This window comes from Amphiprion ocellaris, chromosome 18 (genome assembly GCF_022539595.1).
Source record: "Amphiprion ocellaris isolate individual 3 ecotype Okinawa chromosome 18, ASM2253959v1, whole genome shotgun sequence".
NCBI lineage: Eukaryota > Metazoa > Chordata > Actinopteri > Pomacentridae > Amphiprion > Amphiprion ocellaris.
Window position 1 is genome coordinate 23157917 of NC_072783.1, and position 15134 is coordinate 23173050.

The following is a 15134-nucleotide window of genomic DNA, read 5'->3' on the forward strand; positions in this document are numbered from 1 at the left end:
CAATATGCAGAACAGTTGAATTCTTGCTGCTTTTCAATCAATTACAAAAACATTAAATTTTGCAATTTGCAAACGAATGAAAAACTAAAATATCCTGACGATATATGCACAAGAAAGCTGTATTTGCAAAAATGAACACGGGTCAAAAATTGAAACAAGATAGTTTTACATGACTTCTATGGCTATTTTAAAAACAGCACATGAAACATTTTTGCCTCCTACCAGCTGAGGTGCTGCGTGGCAGGACAGGTAGCGGGTCTGAGGCTCCATCCACTCTAGGGGTGAAGCCAGGAACCACAGCCGTGGCAGTGCTGATCTCTCGCAGCAGGCTGCTGACCCCCTGAGTCGACTCCTTCCACAGGCTGCCGATGCCTTGTGTGGACTCCTTGAGCAGGTGGGACACAGAGGACCCTCCTCGTGTCACCCCACCATTCAGGTCACTGTTGTCAATGTTGATAGCAAACAGGATGGAGTTCAAACCTGAGTGCAGTAGAGAGAGAATTTAATTCATTACTGGACAGGTCTGGTAAATCACATGAAGCTTTTGAACTTTAGGCAAAGTGCTTGGTAAGCATCTCTGGACACGCACAGTGAGAACAGGAAAACTCAGATGAACTCAGGCGATGTGCTTGTGTATGAAAAGAGAAAAAAAAAGCTTTGGCATAAGATCAGTGGTAAATATTCTCAATATTTTAGGGTTTGTGTTCATCTGAGTGGTGCTCATCAATAGTTGAACAGCAAGAGCCATTAATGCAAACAAGGTTGGAGTTTCAATTCTCAGTAAAGGCAGACTTACTTAACAAGTAAAGTGCAAAGTCAGTTAATTTCCTGCTTTTACAGCAGCTCTGTTTGCAAGTAGCAATTTCAGTGAGATCAAATGTAAAGCAGTAATGCTCATTATAAACCAGAACACAGTGTTTTGAGATGAAAAATGAAGGCACAACTTTGTTGTTTTTAGATCTTCACCACTAATGGGGCAATAAAATGCAGTGTGGCCTAAGGACAGCAACAGAATAAATTAAAAGAGTATTCCCTCTGCATGGTGGTCATTTTAGGACATTTTATGTTGTCAGTCTTGGCTTTTAATCAGTTTTAGCTGCACTTGCTACCACTGTCATACTAATATGTTAAATGTTAACAAGCTAACACACAAACTGCAGTAAGTTATTGTGCCAACTGGACATATTTTAGCATGCTAAAATCGACATTATCTAATGCCATGTTTATGCTAATAGCATTATACCACCATGTGTCATCTTAGCATGCTAGCATGTCTCATAACATGTTGAACACTAATATGTAAATTGAAATCTGTATAAAAACTAAAACACTATTAATGCAATGTTGTCATTCTATGCTAACATTATGTTTACAAGTTCCTTTCAGTAGTATTTTAAAGTTTACTAGTGTTTAGCCGGGCTGCACAGTGGTGTAGTGGTTAGCACTTTCTCCTTGCAGCTAGAAGATCCCTGTTTCGCGTCCCAGCTTTCCCGGGATCTTTCTGCATGGAGTTTGCATGTTCTCCCTGTGCATGCGTGGGTTCTCTCCGGGTACTCCGGCTTCCTCCCACAGTCCAAAAATATGCTGAGGTTAATTGATCATTCTAAATTGCCTGTAGGTGTGAATGTGTGAGTGCTTGTTTGTCTATATATGTAGCCCTGCGACAGACTGGTGACCTGTCTAGGGTGTCCCCTGCCTTCACCTGAGTCAGCTGGGATAGGCTCCAGCCCCCCCGCCCCGTGACCCTAATGAGGATTAAGCAGTGTATAGATAATGGATGGATGGATGGATAGTGTTTAGCCTGCTGCTAGCATGTCTAACAGTTAGATGCAATGCTAACATGGCAGTTTCCTACTACAGTTGGCACTGAAACAAGCAATAAAGTGATGTTAAAACTCACCTGCAGCCATGGTGGGGAGCATACTTGCTCTCTCTTCATCAAGAATAAAAGCCCAGTCTTCATAGTAAGTTCTATACAGCAGAGAGAAAGTAAAGTAACACAATGAGGAAAGTCTGCCTAAATTAGGAAGTTCCAGCTATACAGACCATAACTCTAAAGGTGACTTATGAACAGAGGACATGTGCAATCTCACATTAATATGCAAAAATGGTTTCAGAGCTTCCTATATTCTGATAATGCAAATGTCTTTGTTACTGAGGTCCCAGTGGAACAGGTAAGAGTGATTCATCAAAATAAAACCATACACACACACACACAGAGTTGTATATCCTGACTTCAAAAGAACATTACTTTGACTTAAGGCCTTTTCAGACACGGAATATGACACATTGCTGCTTCATCAGTCTGTTCAAGGGAAGGCATTCTGTCAGTCAGACATCAGTCACTTTTACAGTAATGTCCCTCACAGCTTCATTCAGGCAAACCCACCACAGTGGCAGAGAAAGTCAAGATACATGCACAATATTTGTCATACAATTGAGGTTGTGTACCAAAAGGTTGAACAGCCCCTTATAAAGTGTGACTGTGTGTTCCAGCTCACTTGTTTGAAGTGATGAAAAGTACACAGTATGATTTAATATTAGATCCTGACAATCCTGTCTCTATGTTGGCGAAAATTTATGATTATAAGTAATTAATGAGACTACTTCTGCTGTTCCATGTGTGGAAATGCACACTTACTTTGGAAACACTCAAATGGTTCCGGCTGCTGCCTGATGCAGCAGGTATTTAATAAACTCAGAGGAAAGACTCCTACAAAAAGCTGGAAGCAACAAACTGAACTTTAGCTCCCCTTCAAGTCTCTTCAAAACATGGATTACATTCATTATTGGTGAGACTCATTAATCTGACCTGTTACAGTCTTCATCACAGAAAAAGTTTAGTTTTTATGGATATTAGAGTTTGTAATAGCTGTGAAATTGAATGAGAAAAGTGCTTTGTGATTTTGGCACGCAAACTGTACTATCTGTGATGTGTTAGACATATTAGAGAATATGTGGAGAACGTTTTTCCTAATTTGCTTCACACAACTCAAATTACCATTGTGAGACGACATGCAGTTTAGACTCCTCCTAGGTTTAAAGTGATAACTTTCAGCAACTTTGACAGAAAAGTGAGCAGGGTGCTCCTTCAAACCTGACGCTGATAAGTTCAGAAAGTTTGTGCATGTCTGAAAGGGCCTTAAAATTCATCTCACCAGGAGAGTTATTCTAACTTTAATAATACCTGCTATGTGGCTAATCCTAACACTTACTCTAATCTTGAACCATGTCTTCACTCCATAATTTAATGACTTATGGGGATTTGATTTTGACATATAACTATAATGTGACTGTTTTAACAGATTTAGGTCCCCAAAGCATGAGTACTACCTAGACCACAAATCAGCACACAGTGTACTAACCCCAGACGTGGGCGGTCGGCCAGCAGTGTGTGCAGGTAGCGCTCCAGCGAGTGCTCGTTGAGGGCGCAGCGCAGCCAGGCACGACCCCGGCCGAGCTCCGAGGAGATCTGGCGTAGGGAGTAGAACCGCTGGAGCTCGTGGCGGTTCAGATGCTCCTTCACATAGAACCAGAAAGTCAACTCTGGTGGGAGACCAAAAGAGAGAGAAGGATGAGAGGAGGAAGGAGGAACACGGTTAGAGGGCACATGGAGTGAAGAGTAAGAGGAAAAACAGCAAAAGAAAAGGAGAATTAGCTCTCATTTGTGCAAAACAGCTGTCCTCAAGTTATAATGGGTTCAGAAGGTCTGTGAAGTAGTCACAAAGAAATCCTACTGAGTCCTGAGATTGGGCACATCTCCACTTTCATTAACAAACATCCACACCTCCCATCTCATAGCTCCAACCACACTTCCTCCCCGCCACCTCTCCATATTTTGTTCTCAACTCACACCTCAAGCAACATCTCTCCTTCCTATAATGCAGCAACTGAAAGATAAAAGATAAGCAGGTCTTCTGAGGTGTGGTAATTAATAGGAATCAGTGTTATGCTGCTCATTTGCGCACAATTACCGTATGACCTCAGAACAATGTGGTAAAATTACGGCTGCTATTTCTAGCTTTGTCAGAGGGTTCGGCTTCATTAGGGAGCTCCAAATCCATGAGTTCAGCTGCAATCCTGTCTTCTAATTGACTGTGAAATACAGGAAAACGTCAGATATGCTAATGGCTATGCGGTGGCAGCCATTACAGAAGTCAGGCATTGCTCCTCCATTTGTAATTAATAGCTACACAGTTCTTAAATATGAGACAGTAGAAACAGTACAGTATAATGTGAAGGTAAAAACTCAGCCGGCAGAATGGTCTTTGTTGGTTCTGGTGGCTGCAAATAAAACAGAATGTTGAAGCTTTTCATGCTGTATGTTTTGTCACGGATGTCCCACTCAGCAGTGACTACAAACCAGGGGTGCCTGTACCCTAAAGCAAAGATCTGCATTTGACAAGCAGGTAAAAAGTGGAAAGGCTCAATTCATTTGATAAAACAGAAATCAGTCTGATTTACAAGAATATGTCCACATACCGAGTCAACTCTAACTCCTGAACATCACTTATGGAGTACAGACTACGGAAGCATGTTGCAGCCATATGAGGACACGGATCAGCATCATGTTATGAAATGAAAAATGTATTGTTATAAGAAGTGATTTTATATACATTATTGTGACACACAAACTCATCCACCTGCCGCTAACTTTAACATTTTGAACGCTAACTTAGATTTCTTACCTTAACTAGCTCTGCAGTATATTTATCAAGACATTTGTGGACTATATTGTGTAATACTAGAGGAATGACCACAGCATGGAAAGTTTTCACTTTGTACACTTTTGTAGTAGCTGTTAGACATGCTAGCAGAAAGCTGGTAAAGTTTGAAATTGCACTCAAAAGAACTTGTTAATGCAACGCTAATGTGAAATTGATCCAATTTTCTTTTTCTGGTATGCCAGTAATACGCTTCCGTAGTTGATCAGATCAAAATAAAATTTTGGGAACTACTTTCCTAGAGCACACATGCTGCAATTCTCCCCTGTAACATACAAAAACAACATTACAATTCTACAGCAGGATACTGAGACTGATGTATCTTTTGCAAAAAGTTTTTAAAAAGAGTCAAAACACTTGAACAAACTGATAAATAGAGGGTTGGATGTATTGAAAATGCAGCTCTCTTCGTGAGGGAGCATTTTCAACAAAGAGAATCCTGAAAATGAGAAGAATATAGAGAAAAGCAGGGATGTTTGTTTTTTTTTTTAAATCCATCTAATAAATAACTGTTTTGTATTCGGGGTTTTCAAATGGTCAAAAAAAAAAACCAAGAAGCAGGTCTTTTCTGATCAATTGTTCTTGCTGCCGTGTGTAGTCACCCCCCAAAGGCCTGAGACACGAAAAACCCTGATAATGAATAAAATATTCTGGTTGGTTTTATGGCTGTACCATTACATCGACTGGAAATATGGCGGATCTATTACTTCATGTCCCAGCAGTTCAGCATGCCGCAGGCTGTTTGGGATCTGGACTGGAATTGACAATCAACTTTTGTGAGTTTGACCAACGCTTCAGTACACCTCATGTATTTCCAACAGCAGATTACCTGGCAGCATCCAGCACAGCTCATGTACTTTTCAGGGGTACAAAGCCACAGCAGCTGCCCACCACACACTGAGACAGACACACACAGAGACGTGAAGACAGACAACACAGAGCGCGAAACAGGGAAGCAGACACTTTCAGGCACATGTTATTTTGAACCATAGTCTAAGCATCTGGTCTCACAGTCAGGATGTGTGGTTGTACTGCAGCTTCCCACTGACACATCCATGTCCTCCAACCTTACAGGGCTTCAAAATAACGAGCAAAGCTGCCCAGTGGCAAGGTTAGCATTCTCAGGTCTGCCTTTTCCAAGGTAATGACTGGAAGCGAACATTAAGTTTTCAGCTTTGGACCTTTGGTTAAGAACTCGTACAGCAACCACACAGCTACTTAGGAGTCGTACCCGCTTCAGTCTTGCTGCTGAAGCCTGCAGCCTGTTTCAGGGCAGCAGCAGTGAGGGCCAGACCCCTGCTCTTCCTCAGTCCATGCTGCAGCACTGCTTCAAACTGGGCACAAAGGCAGATCACCCTGCAGAGACACAGACAGGCAACAAGACAGCGCGAGGTTTATTATTCACTAGTCAATGTGAGCAGCACGTGTACAGTGCTGTGAAGGGCTGCGCACAACCTTTTGAGCATTCTGGCTGCATAAACTCTGCCAACAGTGTCCTCTCTTGCAGAGACTACACACTATGCTCATGTTTTCAGAATAAAATTCATGCTGCACTATATCATTATTTAAAAGGCCACTAAGATGTGCTTTATAAACTTTTTGTTGGCTACGTGGCAGAAATGGTAATTTATGTTCAAAAGCTGGTGCTACAAGCTCAAAATGAGGTCTGAGCAGCACAGGATAGGAAATTTTGATCAAATAGTATTCTCTGTCAGTATGAAGGCAGTTTTACATAATTTTTCATACAAAGCTGTTCTTCCTTTTTTGTGCATGATTAACATCACAAAACAGAATATTCTCACAGCACGGGGGATAGAAATTCTCACAAGCCAGGTTTTTGGTTGGGTTTTTTTTTTTTTTTTTGAATAATTTTGTCTTGAGGACACTCCTGAAGCTGGCCACACTGTGAAACCACTGTACAAAAGAAGCAAGAACATACTGGAGCCTCAAGCACTACATCATCAAGTGACCTGGAACTACAGACTGAAACCTCTTCTGAGCTGAACAAACACACAAAAACAGCAAAGTTTCTGGGTAACAGGCAGCGTCTCCTACCTGCTGTCCGAGTCTGTGGCAATCTCCTTCCTTCCTCCAAAGCGGATTTGGCACTGGAAAGATATGAGGGGAATAATAGCTGTACATGAAATGAAACACTTCCTTCCACTGTGTTTGCCTGCTCAGTTCAAATAGCCCTCGTACACATCATAGCACATTTCAAGACCTTAAATCACCGAAGCGGCCGCAGAACTAGTCGTCAATCGATATGTGGTCTTTTTAGCGGCTGGCGCTAATATTTAGAGAGCAGAAGAGATGACAACCGATGTCATGTTGAGCTTAAATGAACATTCATTTTACACAGTCACTGTCTGCACTGTGTCTGTTTGGTTAAGTAGATCTGCACTCTGTCTGCAGTGGACCGTTTCAAGACTTTTAAAATGATCAACTGAACAAATTACCACAAGAATCTTTTTTTTTAGGACATATAGTGTGTAGTCAAGGAGGCCAGTTAACAACATTTGCAACTAATACACAATATTGGTGTCAAAATTTACAGTAACACAAACTCCAGCACAAAACTCAACATGTATCCTTCAGTGTTGATTGGCTATTACTCATAATAACCAATCCAATAGCGTTGTGGGCAGAACGTCACTCAAGACCACAGACTGACTACAGATACACAGAAGTTGCTGCATCAAAGCCAAATGTGCATGTTTTTACAAATTGATCTATTTTATTGGAAACTAGTTTCAACATATGACACTGAATATTGGTAAAAGACTAATACTGGATCAACCTCTTGTCAGTTAGGCCCTAATACCCCATGGGAATTGACTCAATGCAGCCTGTTAGCTATTTCTCTGGTAACTGGCTGATGTTAATTATCTCTTTGGCTTGCCAATTATTAAGTCCGTCGATACACAGAACAGACAGTCTTTGTACAGATGTTATATTGTGGACACTATGGAGTTTATTAGTATAATATCATACATCTGGTACCACTTGGCTTCTGTCTGATGCCTCTTTGTGGTCAGACAAAGTGAAACAGAACGGGTTAGAGGCAAAGCAGGAGAATGAATCTCACATTCAGAAATAACTGCTGAGGCGTGGATCTGGTTACACTTGAAAAGCTAAAAGCTCACTCAGAGCTTCCTGTTATCATGAGCATCTCCACCTGCACAAGATGCACATCATGGTTACTTCTTCAATCCCATGATAGAGGTTTGTAGACGCACTGTCAGTGTTAATGGAAGACTTTTATAAGGAAGCTTGTTCTCTTTAAGCTTTTTTGGGTGAACAAACATTACTTATTTGCAGCTCTCGTGTCGCATTTGGCATCCGATACATCTGCAGTTCAATTTTTCTAGCACATCTCACGATCAAATCACATCTGGAGTGGCAGCGTGACGTTTCCTCACTCTGCGGCGAAACACAAATCTAACAGATTAAGACACTTTAACAGCACTCGTCATTCTACTCTTTGTTTTGCTGATCAGCAACCCAACATATTTTTACTAAATTCCACAGAATTTCAACTTGTGGAAGCAGTAAACAGTTCTCAGTTTTACTTCCTCTAGCGTCTTTTGGTGCAAGTACAGCAGATAAAGGAACTAAAACATATTCACCTACACTGCGTAAAAAGTTTTCTTGTTGTAGAGAAAGACATCAGTCCAAACACTTCATACTTGCAATGTGATTTTCTGACCTTGTAAACAGCCTTAGATTATCCAGGTCAAGTCTGTCTATCTCAGTTATATCAATGACAGTAATTTACAACAGAGGTTCCACCATGTGAATAATTTATGACTCCTTTTCCCCTCGTCATCATCTTCTTTTTTTAGTAAGGAGCCATTATAAGTCATTTTGTGGGACTCTACAACAGCACAGGGGTAATTAAATGTGAAATGTGTAAATAGGAGGTGGAAGTTGAGGTGTAACTCACCTGTTTGACAGCATCCAGCAGCCTCTCCAGGAGGTGCTGCCTCTTTGTATCACTCTGCTGAGTGCCTGCAGAGGGAAACAGAAACAACTGACGAGGAAATGAGAAAATATGAGCGTATTGCAGATTCAATTTACTCGTCATTGCGTGTTCATGTATTAATTATTCATGTCCAAGAGGAGAGGAAGGAAATGAAGTGGTGTGGAAAGTAATGGGTCCTCACCACTGGCATATAAACTTTTTTAGACATATAGTGTAAATTTCGAGATTGATGCACTGAAGTTGCTACAGCAGAAAGGAGTTTCCAGCTCTGTCAACCCACTAGAGAAGCTCTGTTGAGTGCTCGGCTTAATGGCACTTCTGCATCTGCAAAAGGACTGAGGTCACTTAAGTCCACTCACATTTTACTCACACTGGATTCAGGCTGGCCGTTTGTCAGAATCACACTTCTTTAGCTTTAAGGCTGCTAACAGCATCAACAAGTGGACTTTTAGTATCAACAAGTTACTTTAAAATAAGACTTACAGGTGTTTTTCAGGTTGTTGTCACAGTTTGTGCTTTGGTGATGCAGTGGATAACGTTGTAATGTTTAGATGCCTTAAAAAGTGCATGTGAATGATGTTGGGTTGTTTTAATATTATCTGGAGCAAAATCTGTGTATTCAACTTGTTACTCACAGAGGTTTTAAGACCAGAAACACCATTTACTGCACACCAGACCAGCTGCAGTGTCTCTGCTCGCTGCTAACAAGTTGCTGGAGCTCTTCCTTCATGCCTGATTTGAAATGCTTTGATTTTATGGATGACTGACAAACAGAAAGCAGAGAAAAAACTCAACTCACCGTTCATTCTGACAGCCAAACTCCGGTAGCGGTGACATCCAAGCTAAACAGTCCACCAGCGACGTGTTTCATCCCTTCCTGGAGCTTTTTGACCACCACCAGCAGCATGCTAACCGTGCAGCGGGCCCATGCTGCCTCCGTGGCCGAGTCGGACCCACCCTACCGCGGCGTGAGGACTGATGCTCCCTCGGCGAACAGCGAGGCCTGCCGGTGGAGCCGCTGGAGCTGAGAGTGAGTCAGTGGGACATGGAGGAGTTAAAGACAGAGTAACGCACAGAAAAACTACAGGAAGGCCGAGTCCAGCTGTAGTTTGAGGCCAGTTAGAGCTCCAGCCTGCAGAGAGGAGGAGAGCTGTGGACAGAAAGTAGCGTTTCAGTTTGGAGCCTGTGACACTGCGAAAAAAGGAAACTGACAGAGCAGAGAGGAGGTCACATGACAAAACACACCGATGTCATATGACCACAGGGGGCTGCTGGGAGTTGTAGTCTTTTAGCTTGACTAACAACAACCGCATGTTTTTGGACTGAGTTCAGCTAGTAGATATAATATGCAATAAGCATACATATGGTTTTTTTTTTTTCAAAAATAAGTAAGTAAAATGAAATATATAAAAAGAAATAAAGAGGTAAGTTTTTCTGGAGTTCTATACTTGAAAACATAAACTGAAAACGGCCTGGCTTTAACCCTGTCAATACTGTATTTCAAAAAAAGCAAAAGGATTTCAAAATTTTACATACAATTTGTCCAGCTAACCACAGACATTGGTATCTCTTGTACTATTTGTAACCATAATACAGAAACAAATCTTCATCTTTTATTTGAATGACACATTTCTGACAGATCGGAACCCTCACTTTTATGAAGCTACTGACTATTTGAACCTTTAAGATATTATCTGTTACTATAACAATCTAAGTTTTCCTTTTGAATAACTGATTGATTTCATTGTTCTTTGAGCCTGTTCAACATTTTTTGTTAAAAAAATGAAATTTGTAAAATAACACCCTAAATTTCTGTTTGTAGTCCTACAATTGAATTCTCAACTGAAATAACTCAGTGTACTAACCATAAAAGTAATAATCGCTTAAAAATGTTTTCTTCTTACACTGTCTTGATTTTTTTACACCAAATAGTGTTTTAATGTAATATAAAATCAGATGATTTAGGACTTGTATGTATATTTTGCTGATTAGTGAAGTTCTTTGTAACTTGGATTCTGAAAAGTGCTTCATAAATAAAGATTGTTATGATTATTATTACTCTATAGATATTTTGCACAGAAAAAAATATGTATGTATTAACATTATAATGCAGTTATGAATGAACAAACTGCTTAGCAGTGAAGCTTGAAACAAAATGGAAGATTACAGCTATCATATCAACGCAACATGAGATTCATCTAAGGACAGGAAAGGGGACAAGGTTTTACAAAAAAAAAATATCTAGTCAATTTAAATGTTGTGTAAACTACATGCAGATGTGTTGATTTGAGTAATATGAAACACGTTAAGAGTACAGTTCATGTCTTTACACTTTACTTGACGAGTCAAACGGACCTTACGTTATAATCATTACACAGAAATGCTTTGAATTACTTGGATAGTAGTCAATCACACTGCATGATTACAATGAATAATAAATCTAATGATCACATTTGAATCTAATGGCTGTATATATTGGAGCTTGATCATTTTGCTATTAACTATGATGACATTTACTTGAAAGTAAGAAAGAAAATCTAAGTGTTAATGGTTATTTTTTGATTACTTCTGTAAATTTAATAGAATAATTGTGACTCTGTCTGAAATATTTAGAATTATATAAAATCTGATGAAGGCACATTATGACTAAGACATGACAGTGGGCCAGAATGCAAAATACTGCAGCAGCTCAACAACATTCACCCATTAGGTTTATAATCTATATTTGCTTTTCCTGCCTACTGTCACATGTCCAAATGCTTTCTGTGAGAAATGCTTCTGACTGTTTCCATTCTCTGAATTCACATTTTTAGAATCACTTTAAATAAACCTCTTTTCACTCATTTATTATTTCATTATTTTAGTGATTTTAATTTATTTTGGTTGCTGCTGCTGCCACACTGAAACTGTTTTGGTTGTTGTTACTTCTCTTGGGTTTTTTCGACTATCACTCTACTGAATGAATGTTTAGAGTTTGGTGCTGGATGATTGTTGTCTCTGAGGTCTGGTGAATCTCAGTTTAGGAGGCTGTATTGTATACAGACAGAATGATATTCAGTTGGAGACATCTTTAACCAGCAGCTGCAAAGATTCAGAATTTTCAATGAAGGCAGAGGCATTGATGGCATTTTAAACATTTCCAATGTAGCTAAAAAGAAAATTAAAATCACACGCAAATTATTATCAAAGCAGGGTATTTATATATATATTCATATATTTTAAACATGCCTGGAGTGGATTTTTAAGCAAGTAACACACAATTATAACATCTTCCAAACAACTCATCAAGTCTGAATACATCCATTAAATATTCCAAGTGCTGGTGGGAAAAGTCAGGATACTATTTAATTTAACTTCTGGTGGATCCTCCTTTGCAGCAAACAAGTTTCCAGCAGCTGCAGGTCAGACCTGCACAATAATGTTTTTGGACCATTTTTCCTCGCAGAACGGCTTCAGCTCAGCTGTTTTTCTATGATTCCTGGTGTGAACACATCTCCTGAGGTCGATCCACAGTATCTGGAGGTCTGGACTCTGACTGGGACCCTCTGAAAGGTGCAGTTTCTTTGTTTGAGGTTATTCTGTCGTAGAATACTTCAGGGTTTAAGGTCAATGTCCTGCCAACATAGATACAAGCACACGGCAGGGCTTGAAAGTAAAAGCAGCTACACATATTCTGGTGAAAGATCTAATAAGATCAATCTGGTTATTATGCCCTCTTGTTTTCTATTTGCAGTCACCACAGCTCTACTCTTTAAAATCTAGCAGTCAATCCATCACAACTGCTGACTGGTGAGACAGCTGTGCACGGTAAATCAGAGTTATAGTGTGCAAAGTTTACGTCTTATCAGCGAGATATGAGCATGTGAATCTTATCTTGATAACACCTGAGTGCTGTCTAATCATTACTGCTGTATGTTATGTGAGCAAACACAAAATCCCTTTCAACAGAGTAAAACGATGAGCAAAGAAAACAAGCATAAATATCCAAGTTGAGCGTCTCTTGGTGGAATTTACAGTCTGTTGTGTATTAGTTCATACAGATAGTGGTTCTCTCACAAGTTCGTTTGATGAGGAGGCGATGGTGCTGTCATATATGGTGGAGAGTGCCACATCTGGAGCAGTGGCTGCAGGGTCCTCTCTGAAAGGCCTGCCACTCTTCCTGAAAGAGTTCCTGATCCCGCTGGACACTCGCCTCACAACCTGGCTGATTCTACGGTTCTTCAGCTTCATCTTGCCCACGTCGTCCTCCAGCTCCTCCGGTGGCACGTCGATGTTCCCTGCGTACCAGAACACCCACCAGATCAGGCTGAGGAAGATGATGATGGCCCCGGCATAGATGAACAAATCATGGATGATCAGGCCTCCAAACACCCCCACCATCATGATGAAGACGCCCAATATGTCGTGGGCCACCGCGAACCAGAATGAGCACTTGCAGCGGCCGACTCCCTCGTACATCTTCTCCATGACTGGCTCTACCTGCACAGATGTCGACATGACGGCGGTGGGGATCCTTAAAACCAGAGTTAATCCAGATGTGGAGCAGGTGAAGATGTATCCGCAGGACGACGAAGAGGAATCCTCGCTTGTTGCGCGAGGCACACAAAACAACCTGCTCTGGTCAAAGTACAATGTACACCAGTGGTTATCAGCTAGAACCACACCAGCCTGACTGTATTGGATGTTTCAGAGTTGCATCATCACTGACAAAAAAATAGCAATTCCACTTTTACATTACAGGCTTTCTTCTGTTCATTCCCCCTGGCTGAAGCGCTTCCTCCTCTGCTTCTCCTTCAGAATGGGGATCCACACCAGCCCCACCACCACAAACATCAGCCCTATGGACAGGCAGGCCGAGGCCACCGAGCTGGACGCCTCGGTCACCCCTGAGGACCGGAGCAGGAAGAGGAGGCCGCCGGCAGCAGACATCAGAGACCCCATCACCATCACTATGATGGGTTTGTGGAGGTGGGCCCAGCTCGGGGCGGCTGCAGCTGCTGACTGAGAGTCTGGACACAAGCTCTGACTCCCAGACTCATCTGGAAGTGAAGTTTCTCCAATTGCTTCCATGGCCGAAACAATGCCTTTGTTTCTCCCCCTGTGAGAGGCGTCAATGCGTGAATAATGGAGATCCCAGACCTCTGAACATCAGCAGGGCTCCAGGTTCCTTCTGTCTCTGTTGGTTCTCCCAGTCTGAGTGGAAACCACTCGTGAATGCAGCTACCTCCCAGCAGTCACATGAAGGAGCTGTATGCATGATGACCAAGTGAGTGTCTGCGTGATGCATCGCCTCTTCTCCTGCCCAGTAACCCGTGGACAAGCTGTAATTCCAGATGGCCCACCACTCCCACAAAGCTGAGGGAGGGCTTGGATGAACAGGCAGACCCGGCCCACCCGCTAACAGCAATATCATCACCGCTGACTGGACGACTACTCAGTGATCATCCTGTTACATTACACCTCCCAAACAAACATACTGTCTATTGAAATGCAGAAAAGAATCAGATTGTGCGGAGAACGCACTGTACGCTTGGTGTCTTCAGACATAACAGCTTTGTGGAAATGCAGAACCTCAATATTGCATGCATTTTAGCCCATGCAGTGTAATTACATGCAGGTAGCGGGAAGCAGCTGCTGAGCGTAATGTCTTTAACGAAAGGCATGTCACCTGATACAGCTGGCAGCTAAACAAGCACAGATCTGAAGGCTGCAAGCTCCACGAGCAAACAGTTCAAGGCTATTGCATGAATAAACACACACAAGTTGGATAAACTGGTCATGTTTAGTAGTTGCTTGCTGCCATCCCACAGTAAAGTGATTTTCTCAGTTAATTGACTAGTTTATGTATAGAAAAGGAAAAAAGTCTTTTTTTTCAGCTAATACTCTAAAACACTCTAAAACTTATTATTTAGAATATTAAGATTGATCTATGAAATGGCAAAGATGAATTAAAAATGCAGTTTTTGAAGGTACAACTGAAGAATTTTCAGTATTTTAACTTGAAATGAATACAAATAGTTGCCTAAAGACAATATTTTTGATTCCATCCAACCAGCAGCTGCAGTTTTAAATAATTAAAGAGAAAAGGTCAGACTTTTAATGCTTAAACCCACAAATGTCTGGCTCCTTGAATGACAGAATCACCTGATTATCAAAACTTGATCAACTAAGGAAATGCTTCATCAAGATTGTAAAGAAAAGTATTGATTTGAGGTTTTGAGCTGCTGATGTGAGAAAAACTGTTTACTGTAAAAAAAAAAAAAAAAAAGATTAATGATTAATGAGTTGATTCCACTTTGAAAGATGTTTCCTTTGAGCATCTGAAAGTGTCTTGGGGTGTCAGCTGAGTGGAATTTGTTTTAATCAGTGATGATTAATCACGAGATCATTTCCGCAATTGACCCAAGAATCAGAGAGGAATGTTTGAG

The 15134-nt window shown here is 41.1% G+C and overlaps 3 protein-coding genes across 3 annotated transcripts in view; all 3 read right to left on the reverse strand.

Annotated features, from left to right (window-relative positions):
* snx29 (sorting nexin 29) overlaps nucleotides 1-9932 on the reverse strand; it is a 175456-nt gene extending 165524 nt beyond the window's left edge. Inside the window, exons 1-7 of the mRNA XM_055004707.1 lie at nucleotides 9506-9932; nucleotides 8668-8732; nucleotides 6780-6832; nucleotides 5956-6080; nucleotides 3366-3546; nucleotides 1901-1971; nucleotides 223-480 (exon numbers count right to left, since the gene is read on the reverse strand). Of these exons, the coding sequence (XP_054860682.1) occupies nucleotides 223-480; nucleotides 1901-1971; nucleotides 3366-3546; nucleotides 5956-6080; nucleotides 6780-6832; nucleotides 8668-8732; nucleotides 9506-9512 (760 nt within the window). The 5' untranslated portion in view covers nucleotides 9513-9932. The remainder of the gene's footprint in view (nucleotides 1-222; nucleotides 481-1900; nucleotides 1972-3365; nucleotides 3547-5955; nucleotides 6081-6779; nucleotides 6833-8667; nucleotides 8733-9505) is intronic.
* A 1086-nt stretch (nucleotides 9933-11018) lies between these two features.
* On the reverse strand, nucleotides 11019-13340 carry LOC111571604 (transmembrane protein 238-like). Its single transcript, XM_035950302.2, has one exon. The coding sequence runs from the start codon at nucleotides 13201-13203 to the stop codon at nucleotides 12739-12741; it is 465 nt and encodes a 154-aa protein (XP_035806195.2). The 5' UTR covers nucleotides 13204-13340; the 3' UTR covers nucleotides 11019-12738.
* A 118-nt stretch (nucleotides 13341-13458) lies between these two features.
* On the reverse strand, nucleotides 13459-14130 carry LOC118471771 (phosphoinositide-interacting protein-like). Its single transcript, XM_035958099.2, has one exon. It carries the CDS (start codon nucleotides 13774-13776, stop codon nucleotides 13459-13461), a length of 318 nt encoding a protein of 105 aa, XP_035813992.1. The 5' UTR covers nucleotides 13777-14130.
* Between the last annotated feature and the right edge of the window lie 1004 nt (nucleotides 14131-15134).

Coding starts and splice junctions, on each gene's coding strand:
- LOC111571604 (XM_035950302.2), bottom strand. CDS start 13,203: ATGTCGACATCTGTGCAGGTAGAGCCAGTCATGGAGAAGATGTACGAG.
- LOC118471771 (XM_035958099.2), bottom strand. CDS start 13,776: ATGGAAGCAATTGGAGAAACTTCACTTCCAGATGAGTCTGGGAGTCAG.